Below are 17,857 nucleotides of genomic sequence, written 5' to 3' on the forward strand. Positions count from 1 at the left end.
TATCGACGGTTCTAGAGACTTGTTTTATTAAATTAATCATCTTTTAATCGTTCTCTGAATCGTTTTCGATCGAATCATATTTTTCTAACGTTCGAAAAATTTCTTAAATTTGAGGAACATGTAACAGAATCATTACCGCGTGATCTGCACGATTTCTTGTCTCAATTATATATATCGATGATTTCCCCAAAACATTAAACTTCTTTTCTCCAGTGAAATTAAGATAAGATTGAAACGTAAAAAGTTTGAGGAACATAGAGGAATTAAGATTAGGATTAATAGCTCGATTTCCATCGACATTTTTTCTTATCTCTTTGCTTTTCTTCTTCTCTCGACTGTTTCACTTTTGTTTTTTTTAGGGGATTGTCGGTAATTTGAAACATCCGAGTTTGATGATTATCCGAGGGTGGCAGAACACGTTTGCTCCGAGATGCCATTAAGGTTTTAGCGTACAATTTCGTGCATTTTAATGAGCAATAAAGTTTCCTGGTTAAAAAGAGCTCCATAAATTTGATTTCTAGCTTCAACAATTTTACCCATCGTTGAACGCGATCCTTCGTTCCCAGTTTGAGTTTGCAAGTTCGAATTGCTAATTAAAAGGTGTATCGCGAAGTTTATGGCTTAACTATGGGTCAATCAATTAGTTTTCTTCGTGAAGTTACCTTCGAGAAACAACGCAGATTCTCGCCATTCGTTTATCCACAAACAATATAATTCGACATCTGTCTTCCGTATATACAACAAGAATTTTGTTCGCTTATGAGAAGAGAAATTAGAATGAATTGCAGCTTTTTATTTTAACATGTTATTTAAACGTTTTGAATTTATTTTGATACTTTCATTTTATCGCTAGCATAATTTGAGTGCATGTTTTAATTGCTGTAAACTAGTTTTCAAAAAGTGTTCACCCGTTTCAAAGCTTATTGGGTAACGTTGCAAAAGTAGCAGAATATAATAAACATACGGTGGATTATTATGTTTTTGCAAGGAAATGTACGAGACTGTGCGGAGTAAACATGATATTTAAAAAGGTATAAAATTTCTAACGTAAAGTTCTCGTTATAACATCTAAAGTGAAACAAACCCTTACTCAGGTTTCGCTTCTTCGGTATTCATGCAAATATAAATTTGCATAACAATCCACCGTCTAACAATGCAATTACTCTCTTAATAATAAAATTAGCAACTAACGATTATTATAAATAAATCGTTTCATAAATGAATCAATGGCACGTATATCGATGAAACGCGATAGTAAAGTAATAAATAGAAGTCAAATTTTCAAAATCTGGGAATACTTTCTATGTAACTTTCAAACAGCACCACGTTAAAGAGAGTGAAAAGATCTCTAAAAATATTACGCTCGATTATGTATGCACACGATTTCCCATCGATTCTCGCGAGTTTAACGCGAAACCTTCCTAAATACGACCGTACCACGAATAATATGTAAAATCCTCATCAAATCCACGGTATGCTATTGCGAGACTTGTTTACACGATATAAACCTCTGGTAAATCGAGTGACACGCACATGAGCACAATGTATAATAACATGTATAATCACGATATTCCTCGGCCACTGTGATAACATTACGGCGGTTACGTTATATCTCTACGTTCCTACGTTTCGATGTGAATAATAACACTTCGAGAACTAGCGAAAAGAAATTTCATCGGTCACGAGAATTAGCTAAGATAAATATATGTTTAAAACACAACTGCCATCGCGTTGATCGATCAGAAAGAGCGACAAAGTGTAATAACTTTGATCATATTGATAGCACGTACTTTAATCAAGATTGTCGATATCAATGAAGAAGTAAATATAAAGATAAGAAACGATATTTCTATTTTTGTTTGAGTTTCATTTTTGAAAGAAAAACATAACTAATTATATTGCAATTGTAAGGAGACAGTTCGAGTTTCCAGCAATTCGAATAGAAAACTATGTTTTCTTCCAAACGTACTATAAATTTGTAGTTACGTATATCGGTAGTAAACGCATCCGTTGAATTTAGAACGTACGCCGCTTTTTCGTTTCCGATAAATACAGTTTCAGTGTGTTCATTTAAATTCGAGTTTGAGTTTGAGCATCAAAATTGGATGCAACAATGGAAGACACTTCTTTCATTTTCCAAGAAACCTTCCTAACGATATCATGCACGTTGTTTTAATCGAACCGTATGTATATCCTTCCCTGCGTTCTCATAAAACAAAAAATTATATAAAGTCAACAAACGTAATAATCATCAACGTCAATGTGTACAAAATGTAGCTGCTTGCTTGCTGTTGCAACTTCTTCAGTCGTTAAGTAAAAAAAAAAAAAGAAAAAAAAAATAGAAAATCGTAGCCAGTAAATGTCTTTCACAACGAAAGCTAATAAAATCGCAACAGCTTGATGAAAAGCTCCATTGTGTCCTAAGAAAACATTTACGACCGTGATTCCCGCGTACGAATTTTATGATTGTTTCTCATGCGTCCATTTTGCGAATATTCGTCGCAAATCGCGAGTCGTACGTCCGTGGGCTGCTTTGAGGAAAAGCAGCATAAATTTTCTAGCTTTCGACAGGGCAACTCAAGCAGACGATAAATAGACTGCTCAATTCTTATTCATAGAAGATGTTAAAGTCTTGTTTCGTACAAAACACTCTTAATATCCGTCATTCCGGAAGTAGATGCTCGGTTCTACGCTATCCTTTTAATTTTAGTCTTTAAATTATACGTTTAAGCGAGAGATGCATGAAAAGTGAACGCTGCAGCTGTACATTTTCCACGTGAAAACCGAAGGTAATTGCGATTCATTGTTGCTATCTAATCGAATATCTTACCTGAAATTGAAGCCATATTTCGATTAATTTTATTAGGTTACTTTACAAGTAACGCGATTTTTCTGATCACTGCAGGTCGATGAAACTCGTCACGATAAAAGTTTCACAGCGAAATAGACGTTATAGTCATATAGTTCCACGTAATATATGTATATTATGTATGTACATGTAAATTCTTGATTATTTCGACCCAGAAAATATTCAAATAAAGCAAGCGTAAATTTTATTCTTTATTCTCTACTCGTTTTACAGCGTTTCTCGTAATCCTGCTACGGCTCTTGAACTTCTATATTCCAATTTCGCTCTCGTTTAATCAAGAATACTTTTAATCCCTTAAGGTAAAATTCAATATAAGACTAAATTGAGCATGAAACGACGCAGAGCACAAAATAACACAAATATCAATGCTATATTAATCAACTAATCTAAACTCTGTCTGTAACGCTAGTTAGAAATAAATTACCATCCTCCTATCGGTAATTAAACTTTTATCCGATAGCCGTCTGTTACATAATGAGCTCGTGCTATCGTTAATGATCTCGAACGACGTATCAGCCAACGATAATAGAACTAACAGCCGACCAACGACTACGAACGAATTCCACCTTGCCCGATACCTTTCGTTCTTTGTAATAATAAGAAGAAGCATACACATGCTTCTGACAAAATTGATATTCGGACGAAAAAATGATTACGTGTATATACCTATATCTATTTTCAATATATCGTTCGAATTTGTACAATTTGTATCTGTTAAAATCTTTAAGTGTACGTTAGAAAGCGACAGGTGTAATCCTACTTAATAAGATTAATTACTAAGAAATTGAACGCAATTCGAAAGCAGGAGTCGTTAGGAAAGCCAACAAAGAAAGGAAGTGGCGAAGAAACGCGAGCCGAAGAAACGTGAAACGTAAAGTGAGCCATCGAGAACACGGCAAAAGATCGAAAATAACGTGATTATAACGCAATGGCAACGGAAATTAAAAGCTACGTCACGAGAGAATAAGAACATCAAAGAATAACGAAATAACAGGCGAAAGAAAGAATTTCGCGGTCGTTGTACTTACGAGATAGAGGAAGCCCCATTGATTTTAATAGCTCGAACGTTTCGCAAGAACGTTTTCCCTAGGGTACACCAACGAGAGACGATCATTCCGACTGGTCGATCAATTAATATTCGTGCAACGACGCCGATAAGGAGAGGTGACCGACCTTTTATATTTACGACAGATGCGCAACGCATCGGAAAACACGCATTATGCGTGTTTCGTTGGATAATGACCGATTAAAATCGTACGCGAGACCTTGATCGTGAATTTCGTCGATTAACTTACGAAGAGTCGACGTTATATTTGCAATTTCTCCTCGTTAATTTACGTTACCAAGTTCTGCTTTTTTCGACGTTGTAATTGGAAAAAGATGTTCGATGACGACTGGATTGATATATTTTTTGTCATTATTTCGTCTATCGATTAGTTTGGAAAAATTGAAACATTTGTAGCAGCGATCAAACAGCCAAAAAATTCTACCAAATGTCCAAATCGGACAAATTGTGAATGTAAACAACTAAATAAAAAAAAAAAAATTTGTAGCAGCGCGATAAAACTCGCTACATTTTTTTTTTTACAGGCATAGACATTTTTCTTTCTGTATATTTTATGTCTATTGTTAATAAATCTGTGTTTATGATTCTAGAAAATTGTCAACGCTTCGATAAAACAATATAAGACAAGATAAACTGTCTGGATAATTTTGCGTTTCCGCGTTGTTTCATTGGTTCGTGTTTATTAGATTAAAATGTAATAAAATAATAACCTTAGGTGAAGTATTGTTGTTACGTAACTGGCTTAATTCCGATGAATCGACAGATTAATTGTAAATTCGAACAAATAGAAGAACGATTTGTATCTGACAGCAAATAAATTTGTTTCGAATTTGACGAATCGAAAAGCAGTAAACGTTCAACTTATTTTCTCGCATCTCATTCGAAGTTCAGCCAAATCGGAGATGTAGTTTCGCAAGTTCGAGATAAATATTGATTTTATCTCAAAAGTTTAAGGGAGCGAGCTGCCTTCCTTTTCTTTTTCAAATAAAAAGAATATTGGCTTTTTCGCTGATAAATGTGTACACGTCGTTCCAACTACGAAATCCGTGACCACATTTGTTTTGCGTCGATTGCCAAGAAGAGAAAACCTGTCCCGACCGAGAACCTACAGCGAACTCCATTTTAGAATTTATGGAGTCGAATTGTAAGACTGGAGAATTCTGTTCGAGCGAAATCCAAACCCTTGTATCGTAAGTAGCAGGTCACTGGCAAAAATACATCGACTCAGTCTTATAAATCTCGATTAATAAATTTGTTTTGCCAAGAAGACAGAATGCTTTCATCGCGATCTAGCAAAAATGGAAACAATCGGACGACGCTCTTCGAAAGAACTTGATCGATAGAATTATTTTACTTCTATAACCGGAAAGTTAAAAAGCTTCGATCTTCGTATTTGTGTTTCATCCTAAATCGAATAAAATATACAAACGTATATTATCAAAATTACGGAAAGATGTTTCTCAACAACTAGTCCGTTAAAAACGATCTGCGAACGAGAATAATTTCAATTTCGTGTTATAATTCTGTTTTAATTCAAACTTAAGAAACTTAAATTAAAACCGATGAAACCTGAATCTTCGTAAGGTTACTTCGTTAGATTAAATAAAAGATGGAAATTATTCAAGATACTGCCAGCACGATCAAATCATTCGAAAGAGATCGCGAATTTATATGAAACAGATTTCAATTATAATCTCATTTTACCTGGAAAATTAAGAGATTTAATTCGGTACAATTGTACTCGTAAGCTAAATTTGTCGTATTCCTACCTCGTTCAAACGTAAGCGCGTCATCGAAAATAAGACGTAAAAGAGTATTTTATCAAAATTACTCAAAGATACTTTCAACGTAACCAATCTGTTGAAAACAGATTGCAAAGGGGGAACAATTTCGATTTCGATTTCGATGTAAACGAACGTGACGACCGTATTTACATATAAATTATGTCGGCAGTTTCTTGGTTGGGAGAACCTCGTCGACTTTTCTTTTTATGAATGTACTTTTGGCGTCAAGCAGTCGAGTCTGGTATTCCACAGGCGGAAACAACGTCAAACGACACTGTCGAGCTTCGAGTCGTTCAAACTATTGGCATCGTAATTTACAACTTCGAATTCCCAATCGTTGGTAGAAAAATAGTCGAACAAAATTGGTCGACGCAGTTCGTTCTCCTGGCTGAGAAATGGCAAGCAATTAAAATGCAATTACGGTACATTTGGCAACGGACAACGTCAAGAATCTGTCCGTCGATTGAGCTCGAGAACGCGTGCAACAACGCGGCTGTGAACTATTAATGGAAACGGAAAGACAAGCGAAGAACGCTTGTCCCTCTCTGGCAAGCAACGAGTGGGGCGATGTAATTTCAGGGTCTGCGTCAAAATTAATCTTGCGATTGAATAGAACCGATACCGCGTTGTTCGAGAAAAAGGTTACTTTCGATTGCTATTACTTGAAATAATAGACGAAGAACAGAGAAACAATGACAGATAAGAAGCGAATTTGTGATTCGTCAATCGAATTTTTTCGTATCGAAGTTCTTTTCGTAATAGAAATATAGATAGACTAGAAAAATGATTCTAAACATAGGAACGTTGAATTTCTCGAATAGAAAATCATAGAAGATACACTCAAGGGAAAAGGAGATACGTAAACACTGTTGTTACTGCCCCATCTATTTTCGTACACTCCATTAGACAAGTTGTTTGTTCCTCTTGGCCCTCTAACTATGAATTATACGGGTATTTGACGAACCACGGGGCAAGTAGACAAACCAAAACCTGGTTATCAGAAACAATGACGTAACAGTGAATGTCTTCGCTATAACTTTGAACCTTCTTACCACAATGAAATTGTTCTTCCTAATAATATCGTAGGCAGAACAGAAAAGTGAAAAGCATTGAAAATTTCTCTTCAAAGTCGGATATCACCACGGTGGCAGCATTAAGAAATTTGTCTTCTATCGACTTCTCTATGACGATGGTAAATATATCGCTTCGATTATGCGGTAGTGCCATCAGAAAAATATACCGACCGCGAAGAGTTAATATTTCAAGGTGGGACATGAAACATTCCACTGTGCATACGCAAGGTGTCTCGGCTGAAGTTACCTTGATCTTCTTTTTTTATTATTATTATTTTTACCTTTCATTATTATTATTCGCAGCGAGAAATGCCCGAATGAAAGCGAATGGTTTCGAGGGATGCATATTCCGATGCCATTAGCTTCTTTCTGGATGTACGGGTCAAGGACTTACGAAGATCAACTTTGATCTTTTCGTTATTTGTAATTATTAATTTACTAAATCGTATATCTTTTAATGCACTGATCGATACAAACTGATCGAGATGTTTAGGAGATGATTTAAATTCAATTTGTCAAATTGAATGTACAGTAGCGTGAAAAAGCTTCCGGAAGCTCTTTCGGTGTTACGATAGATAAAGAAATACGCATTGTATGTACATGATAGATCGTAGACTTCTCCAACGATAACATATCTGCGATAGATTGTAACGTTTCGCCTTTTTTTTCGACGAAAAATGATTAAAGAACAAATATTGATATTCGTATTTTCTACGCCTTTCGTCATGTTGAGTATACTTTGTATTTTCACAACGACAACCATATTCGCTTTATAATTCCGCTGTATAGCGGAGAATGAGCTTGCATCAAAAGGCAAATAGAGCCAATATCAAGTCATTTCCGGAAACTTTTCCACATAGTTGGCAAAGAATTATTTGGGCTCTATTTGATATTTTTCTTGAAAACTCTTGATGAATACGATAACTTTTATGACGAGATATATTTAATACTCGATAATTAACAAAATCGTACATGAAAACACCCTCAACATATCTACATGCTTTTTATTTCTTTATTTCTCGTAACATAAAAATAGCACAAAAAGAAGCTTCGGAAACTTTTCCATACCACTGTATGAAAGACAAGGAGAAACGCGAAGCGATATTCTCAGTCATAGACCAAATTTAGCAAATTCGACTTAATCTTCTAATCTCCTGATGGCTTTTCGTTGTAAAAATGTTACTGCGTAGGAGATGGACATCTACATCGATTAGTTCATTACAGAATATACGATTTCGTTTAAAACATCAAAGTTGACCCTCATACTTGCTTAACGCGTTCACCCACGAAAAAGCTAATAACATCAAAGTATGCAGCCCGCTGAACCATACGACTTTCGTTCGAACATTTCTCACTGCAAATAATAATAATGAGAAAAATCAATCTCCTAATGGTTTTTCGTTGTAAAAATGTTACTATGTAGGAGATGGACACCTACATCGATTAGTTCATTACAGAATATACGATTTCGTTTAAAACATCAAAGTCGACCCTCATACTTGCTTAACGCGTTCACCCACGAAAAAGCTAATAACATTAAAAGTATGCAGCCCGCTGAACCATACGACTTTCGTTCGAACATTTCTCACTGCAAATAATAATAATGAGAAAAATCAAGGTGATAATTTCAGCCGAGACATCCTGTATAAGTAGATAAGAACAAGGCGGAACACTTTCTGCTCCGCTATGCACCAAAGAATTAAACAAAATTAAACAGCTGGACTTAGAAGTGTCGAGAGTCGTTAACGTCCACTGAATCCATTTCCTGAATGTACATTCCTGCAGTATCCGGTAGTACGATCACGTATAGGAGGCATAAAGCTGCGTGGTTTTTAGCATCAGTGTCGAACAGAATCTTGGGGCGTATTAGAGGGCTGTTAAAGTGGGTCACTGTGCGGAACACGGTATCTCCGATGTGTATCGTCGATCGCTCGTTTACAGGCATTTCCAAACGACTATGCTTTGTGCAGTAAAACGTAGATGGTGCGCACGCCCCGATCTATGTACGTACGTATACACGATGGAACGTGTCGGAGAAAAATGACCACAGGCTAGTGGAATGGGACCAAATTGATTTTATCAAAGGCCTGGCTGCGTCACTGGGGCGCGTTCTTTCGCGTTCTGCTTGGCCCGATGTTGTTGCGGTTACTGGTTTTATTTGCGAAGGACAGATCCTTCTGAGTAGCTCGTTACGTTGATGGAAATCGCGTGCGTGGTGCTGACGAAAGTGGCTCACGCTGAGACACAACGCCATACCGAGAAACGGTGAGACGAGACGCCATAGGAAATTTTGTTCTCTGTGGGATAGCTTGCAGGAGACTGTTCCTTGTAGCATACGACGTTATGAAAAATTCTGACTTTATCGCGACACGAAGATTATATTAGAAAAACACGATAAATATATTTTTCTTGGTTTTCTAACTTTTACGTTGCTCGGTTAAGGTAAGCATCTCGAGTCGATCTGTTGCCTTGTAGTTATAAATTGATCGATTAACTGGTTAAAAAAGAAACTTGATTAAGAGGAATACCTAAAAATGGTTAGAAGAGAATTCTTTGATATGACGTAGTTGAGAAGCAGGTCAGTCTGTTGAATCGGAAAATACGAAGCTTTTAAAAATAGGTAATGGATTCGTGAGGTTTTGCGAAGAGAAAAAAATCTGTGCGATTACGTAGTATTAGAACGATCGATATTTCCGAAATATTTGAGAGACTGACAAAAATATTTAACCTCAAAGTCGAATAAAAAGACAGTCTTCGTAACGTGATATTGACCGATCTCGTATATTGAATTTTAAGAATGGCACGCGTAACCTATCGCATTTCTTTGCCGCGACTTTCGTATAAATATTACTGAAAATTTCGCTCCTTGTAAAATACGATGCTAGCGAAAACTTTGTTCTTTATAAAGAAAAGAATTCTTCGTAAAGCATATTGTTACTGAAAATCTTGTCCTAGCATCATCGAAAGTAACTTTTATGAGATACGACGCTATTAAAAATTCTACCTACTTCTGTAAAATATAGAACCATCGAAAATTACCTCCATGGGATACAACGCCGTCGAAAGTTGATCCTCTAAGGAACACAACACCACTGAGGGTCTCCTCTCCCCTAGGACAGGAAATCGTGAAAAATTTAGTTTCTCGTAAAACACAGTGCCATCGAAAATCGAGCACACGCAGTGTCGTCTGAAAATGATACAAAGAAGATACGGGGAAACGAAAGAAAACTTTCTATAATTATAGTGCTCGCGAACAGCCAACTAGATAGCCCACGTGTTGCACATGTAATGTAACGCTGTTAATCTTATCAGTCCTCCTACAACTACTTTTACGATCGTTTGTTTTCCAACAACTTCTAGTTGACGACCTAACACGACCGTGCAATTAGCGTGTAGATGAGGAGGAAAACACCAGATGCAGGCGCTTCGTCCAAGCAAGCCTCGAGGAAGTTGCAACGTTTTTCCTCCATCCAACGATACCGTTACCTTCTCTTGGCTAGATCCAACTCAATCGGTATACTCTTCCGAGGCGACGTGAAATGCTAATGTTCAGCCCGGCGAACAAGACGAAGAGGTTCAATTAATTCCAAAGCAAACAGCCGCGCCTCGTTATGCTGCTCGCTTTTCAAGACGTTTCCACGACCAGAGGACAACCTCTTGCCAGAAATCTACAATCACTTTCCTAATTGCAGCTACATTAAGTATCCTATTACTCTCCAATTTTGTTATTAATACAAAATTAATGCCGAAGGTATCGAAAGCAATTACCTGTATGTTTTAATGGAATTTTTACCAAAGACTTTACCAAATACTTTAAAGCGATTGAATTTTATCAGCAGAATATTTCAGGTATCGAGAGTTAACATTTCTTTTTTTTTTTTTTTGAGATGTTTGAGTTCAATGGAAGACTCAAATTTTTTTCAAATTGGTAACGTATGTACACGTTGTGGGCAAAATACGAGATTTAGCTCAACTGTGTAATCCCTTCAAGCGATATTTTTGAAACTTCAACGCAGTGAAATTTCAATCGTAGATATCTTGGAAAATATTGGATATCTAACTGTATAGCAGAATGTTTTCAGAAACGAAACGACGAAATCTTTAGCAATGTGCGATGTTTCAACTTGCTAATTAACTCTTGGAATATCCTTGACACGAAGATTTTGCGCTCTTGTTATTACAGCCGTTTTTTCCGAAGTATTCCGTGGCAGAAAACGAGCCATCGTCGTTTAACCCATGACAATAGCGAAAAAAAGAAGACCAGTGCAATAAGGACCGTTCGCGTACTCGTAACACGTGTTACGCAATTTTTGCTCATTGTCGGAATAGAAATAAAACTGCCAACGAGATACAGCTGAATCGAACCGGGTCTTATCATCGTTGCTATTTCCAGCTCTCTCTAGATTGCCATTTATTTCACAGAACGTTTACAAAACTACATCGATTTATGTGAAACGACGCGGAAACCAGCTTTATCACCTTGTATGCCTTTGTACGTTTTGAAATATCGCGAAAAGTTGCACAAACTATCGTGCACTCGTGCAGGACACACAGATAACCCGTTTCGAAGCAACATCGAAACACCACGGGGGACTTTCGATGGAAAACGTCGACGCGAATCTTCGAAAGTTGATAATGCTTCATCCGTGAAAGTGTAACCCCCCAACGATGGCGTAAACCTTTATGAAACTTGCGAAACAATGTGTATTAAGAAATCTCTAAGATTTACGATACTTCGGTTCCGAGGTAAATACCGAAACTAATACCGAGAGAAGTTGTGATTTACTATTTTAAAGCTGAGTTATCAAGCTCGTTTAAACCCCGAATTTATAATCCACGGATCATTCCAGTGACTCATGAAAGGTTGAAAAGTCCCTTCTGATCCGATCGCTGCTATTGTTTTTAGTATTATTTATTTTGTAAGTAACAATTTCGTACGGCGGAGAAACGACTGGAGGTTTCTGGGTTTGGCAGAAAAGAAGTTAAAAGTTGGAATGACAAGGTTATAGATTAAATTATCGTGGAGAATACGTAAAACGGATTGTTTAGGGATTATCAATCGCAACGTTAGAGGAGATACGCGCGACAAATCAATTTAAAACAATTCAGGGGAGAAAGGGAGCGTTTAAACAATCGGTGATCTGTTGTTCGCGGAGCGAAAGGAACAAATAATTAATCAGGTCGATTTCCGTGACGTTCCTAATTAAGGTTGTGCCTGTGATGGTTTCGAGCCGATTGGCGAGCTGGCTTATCGACGTCGTTCAAGTTTATCTGAGTGCAATAATTATCAACGAAGAATTATCTCCGTCAGCAATTAGCAACATTGTGTTGTGTTAAGCAAGCTCGTAGCCGCGAGTGTGGTCGCTGAAGTTTGTAAATAACTTCCGACGGCTTTGAATTCTTTCCGTGATCGCTCGATCCTCTGCAATCCACGTCACTTTAAAATTATACGCATATCTATACGTACGTAAATATTCTTCTATTATTCTATTAATGTACTTTTATATCGGTAAACATAAATTGTTCATGAGCTTGATCAAACATGATCTCTTGACCCGCATTACAAAGTGCAAAACAGTCGATGTGTTTTCGATGTCCGTTTGATTTTTCTATCCACTTTTTGTATCAGTATAGTTCTTTAACAGTTATCTTAAAGTCAGTCTTCGATAATGTTCGTCGACATTAATTCTTCGAGGCTGTGAGACCTTGGGCTAATAGAACCATTCGCAGCAACGATCTTTTAATTGTTTTAAACAACGTATTTACAAGTGCAAAGCCGAAAATCCATCCTGAGCCGATAGCCGAGTATTACGTATAATAAATAGAAATGAATAATAAGAATGTATTTAGACGATAGTGAAATAATGATCGATACAAATTTTGCTTTCCTATTTTCAATTGCTATACATCCTACGACTGATAACCAAGCATATATGTACAACGTGTACAGCCATTTATCTAGAAACGTGTAAATATCTTGAAAATTTTGCGAGATACGGAAAAATATCTGAAAGAAATTACGTACAATGTCAACAGAGACACGCCGTGCCGATATGTATTTTATCTTGCAATGACCTTGGAAAGCCCTATAGAGATCACGTTTATATTTTCAAGTGGCAATTTATATATTTTTATTCCATGGTCCCGTAGCCGACAGCGAAACAGTTTTCAAAGTACTATTCGTATCATCCGCGCAAACTACTATACGGATATTAAATTTCAAATTTGATATGCCGCCGGCATTGGCGTTATCCAATGTACACCGCGGGGAGGTTGCTCGGTCGGACTTTGTACATCATGGTGGCTCTAAAAAGAGCCGATTATTCATGTACGTGTGTTTATACTAAATACCATCTCTAAATACTACCTGTAAATACCGCCTCTAAAACAACCAGTCGTTTTTCCTTCTACGTTTTCGGTATTATAGTTTCAGCATTAAAAAGGCTACAACTATGCGGAAGACTACAACTTTCTGAAGAATTTATATCTCGATAGTGGTTTATGCGACAGATACAAGAAACAGATAAGCAATGTTTTGAAAATATTCCGATGTGAGCTACAAGAATACAAAATAAGAAAATATACTTTCCATTTGAAAGTATAAACATGACATTTATAAGGTTCGTTGCAAAATGAAATATACGTAGATACGACGTGTCCTCCTTGACATCGTACAACATTCGTTTCAAACAATTTTCCGTATCGCCCATAATTTCACAGACGTTTACACGTTCCCAGATAAATTGAACACACTGTATATAACAATTATTGGTAGAAATTAGACATATCCAGGTATACAGTTATTCGTTAAATTCAGTTATATACAGGGTGGTTGGTAACTGGTGGTACAAGCGGAAAGGGGATGATTCTACGCGAAAAAAGAAGTCGAAAATATAGAATAACAATTTTTTTTTTTAAGTTTTCGAAGCGAAAATTCAAAGTCGATTTTCTCGAAAACAGAACCTCGAACGAAAAATTTTTATTCTACATTTTCTATTTCTTTTTTCGCGTAGAATCGCCCCCTTTCCGCTTGTACCCTGTATATAATACAGTTAAATATAATACAATTAAACATACAAATCGTAAATAAGAGCAATTCCTGTAACAAACAAACGATCAGAGTAAAAGCGAAATTTTCGACGAGCAATAAAATTAATTTTATAAACGTGGCTTCGTGACACGACATTCCTAGATACCATCGATGGATCGATCGACCCGGACACACCGATTCGTTAAGTAGCATGCACTGCTTGTACCTGTTTTTCTTGACCGGTGTTCGCATTGCGTAAGTAATTTATGAACCATCGAGAAAAGGAAAAACATACCGCGCTGGCCTTTCCAACGATGATAAACAACAACCTAAATCCGAAAACGTAACGATCGATAGAATGTTTTAGTGTGTTTGCACCGCGTAGGCCAATTATAACTCACGATAGTGAATATACACGGTATGGCTGAGAGTGAAGGATAGGCATAAATTAATCCAGACTATACCGAATCTCCTTTGACTCAATAATAGCAAATGAAAGCTAATAAGCAAAATAAGCTTCGTATAATACAAAGACTACGAGGGAAATATACGAAAATGCCTTTTATAGAAACTTTCAAATTCGATAACACCCTCAACTAATCCCATATCGCCTAAATTGCTTTTTTATTTGATTTAAGAATCACATGTACCTACTTATTCTCGATCTATTCTTCGACAGTTTAAAAATACCGATCGTTATAACGTTATTTTGCGACTCTTATACAAAACTTTTTGCATTTGCCAGCCATTTTTAAAACGTATTACATTTTCGTGTATATACATATATATATATATATATATTTACATTAAATTCTTTTCTCCACTAATGTAAGTCGTATTAAAATTCTGCCTTTCGATCGCCAAACATCTGATACAAACATCCGACGATTAGTAAACATAGCAACATTTCCAACGAATCTGACAACTAAAACGAACGTTTCTTATTATCGTGCGAACGAAGAAGCGATTCAAGGCCTGTATCCACCGTAAATTTCAGCCTCTGGCCTTTTAATCAAATCGGTCGCAACAAAACAGGCCACCTGAATGAAACTCGATTGCGAGCGGGTAATACGAGGAATCGGGGCTAGTGCTTGGATCGGCAAACCCGTCGAAAGCGATGTCAAGGAACTTTTGCCACTGGACGTCGGTCAATCGATAGTGCTTTTTGCATGCATGTCGACCAGCTGGCAGGCCGAGGAAAGCGTAAATGCACACACTGTTACATAAGTGTATCCGGTGTACGAAGAGCAGGCGACCTTGGAATATCAAATGCTGGAAACGTACAATGAACACGTAAACGCGACGGATTCGCGAGCCACGCTTCTCCTCGAGGATAAATTATTCGCCACAGCGCAAGGTTACCAGGAAACGACGGACGACGATAACGGTGCACGAAGGGAAATTAAGTAATTTATGTTCGACGCAATAACGATAAACGAACGCAACAACGTTCGACAACAGGTAGGATATATGTATATATGTTAAACGCACCTGTGTAATTAGCCAGGAGATTTGAAAATAATTAAATCATCGAAGAATTATAGTTCCAGAACTGAGAACACGGTTCTTGGCAGTGTGACGCTTTGAAGCAGGACACTACTCGGTGAAGGAGCGTTACGAGTACGATATTTTTCGTCAACAACGAGATAAATACCCAGACATCTGTATTTATCTAGACGCTTGTTATGAATTTTCATTTAACGCGAAAAACGAACGAAATTGAATCAATTAGAAACGTTGATTAAATAAATTAAAGATACACTATACTTTCCCTCCGAGTTTCTTAATTGTAATATATGTCGATTATAAAAGATTGATTGACTATTTGCAAATGATATTTAGGTATGAACGCGTCTCATTGAACGTTAATTGAACGACGTGATCGAAGGAAGTGTGCCGGTACTTTCTCATTTTTTTTCTTACGCTCGAAGTGTTATTCATTTAAAAAAAATCTCGTTTTATATGGTTACACCAAGGTCGATCTTTTCTAAAGATCAAAGGCTTCCTATTTTGGTATTAGAAACGTGTAAAAAAGAAAAATTCAGTCGTCAGTCTATTTTTACTGTAGGAAAATCTACTGCATTTCCTATTTCTTAATCTTTACTATCTCCTTCGTCATCGGTTAGAAGCTTGTACTACAGGGAAGAAAATGCGAGGTAATCTTTTCTACGTCAGTTTTCGGCCACGTTAGACAATAAAGATTAGACGAATAAGATACTGGTGTTATTTCAATCCTCGACTGTTACCGAACAGTTATGGAACGTATACCTCGGATGTAAAAACTGGCAATAATTTTCAATTACGTCGAGCATCGCGATTGTAACTTGTAAAAATTTATACATTTAATTCTCTGTTTTCCTTTAGAAAATTATCGTATTTCTATTTCACTTAAGAGTTGCGATTAAAGGTTGTAGTTGAGAGTTGAATATCAATATGCAATAATATATTCATACGTTGCCTGTCTTAACACTAAAACCATTAACCCTCTCGTTCTCGTGATAATCGTACGACCATATATTTAAGATTATAAATTAAAATATTACTTTCATCGCAAGCTAATCATAGAATTACAAATAAGTTTCACTCCATTTGCGAACAATCCTTGTACGTTTGTAAGTGTGAAAATATTCGTACGAGTCTGATATTTTTCATGTGAGAAAATTACAGAGAAATATCTGTAGCGAATTAAACAACCAGTTCGAGAACGAAAGGGTCGAAGCAACTTACATTCTAAGATAAAAATTATACGAAATTAATGGAGTACTTACTTCCCCGTGGTCCGTAGAATTTGACGGAAAATTCGTTTAATCCTCCTAATATCGTCACTTCGTGCTTACTTTCTATTCTGTAATTGGTCGATAGTTAAGGAAAATAAACGTGTAAGAAAATTTGTTCGCGGTGTTTCGGGATAATATCGACGATGCAAAAGGCAATTTGTGGTCAACGGCCGTGCAAATAAAAAGCGAAAACATCGTTGAACAAAGATTTAAGCGTCGACGAGAAAACGGTGCAATGAACTGAGGGAAATCGATGTGGAAAGAAGTGCGAACGCAGAAGCGTGTCAGAAGTCCGGCGTAATGTTATCTTCGCGAATCGATGAAACGCACCGAAGCTCGCGTGACTACCGAGCAGAGTCGAGTTGATCGCAAATCGCAACGCTTCGCGTGCGTTCTTGACGCAACCGGGATTACAAATTTTCGAAAACAAACTAGCTGGACAATGTTGATTCAATCGGACTCATTGGTGCGGCATTAAACAAATTTTCTCGTCCGGAGAAAAACCATTGATGGTAATCTTCATTAAGATACACGATGCAAAGTGTCTCGCGCAACTCGGATAAGTTATAGGCTATACATGATTATAGATTTATAGTCGCCGATGGAAAAACATTGTAGCAAATTTTTTTTCTTATTTTTTTCACGCAGAATCACCTTCTATCCGGTTGTACTACGATCGTATACTACGTCAAGCTACGTTAATCGATGTTACATGTCTTTTAAAGATACATCTTGTCCCAGTTACGCGAGAGACGCGGTGTATATATTTTTAGCTAGTTATATCGAATATCGTTTTCTTGACTATAACGAATTTGAAGAAACGATCGTATCGTAATACCTTGTATTTGGAAAAGAGTGGATGGAAATAAGGTAAATTGCGGCAAATTGTTTCCACGAAAACACGTCGAGAGAACTCTGTTTTGACATTGCTATCGATATTGGTGTACTGAAACAGATTTTTCACGATTTTCTCTCTTAAACGGCTTTAGAACTTTGAAACGAGAATAAAACGGTAAAAAATCCCTTTGCCCATATTGCTTCAAAGCCACGTTATTATTTCAAAGATCAAGCACGAAAATAGGAACAGCTTCTGTCGCGAAGAATACAGTTTGTAATACCTTACGTGGCTCGGGCTTTATGTACCGAACGGAACAGTTCCTTTCAAATCCGCATCCAATTTCAGGATGGAAAAGCGGTAAACGGTTGAAAAAGTCGACGGAAGAAAGGAAAACAAAAGTTTCCGCTCGCGTTTAATAAT

General features: G+C 36.9%; 1 protein-coding gene across 2 annotated transcripts in view; it reads right to left on the reverse strand.

Annotated features, from left to right (window-relative positions):
• The window catches only part of LOC117234843 (ubiquitin-conjugating enzyme E2 H), a 47,206-nt gene that overhangs the window by 19,410 nt on the left and 9,939 nt on the right, over positions 1 to 17,857 (reverse strand). For both annotated transcript variants that reach the window (XR_004493578.1, XM_033496419.1), the window contains exon 2: positions 16,591 to 16,667. Coding sequence is in view for 1 of the 2 variants with exons in the window: in XM_033496419.1 (XP_033352310.1) it covers positions 16,591 to 16,667 (77 nt within the window). In the remaining variant the exon portion in view is untranslated. The remainder of the gene's footprint in view (positions 1 to 16,590; positions 16,668 to 17,857) is intronic.

Source organism: Bombus vosnesenskii, unplaced genomic scaffold, assembly GCF_011952255.1.
Source record: "Bombus vosnesenskii isolate JDL3184/JDL3185 unplaced genomic scaffold, Bvos_JDL3184-5_v1.1 scf7180000013309, whole genome shotgun sequence".
In the NCBI taxonomy this organism is placed as follows: domain Eukaryota; kingdom Metazoa; phylum Arthropoda; class Insecta; order Hymenoptera; family Apidae; genus Bombus; species Bombus vosnesenskii.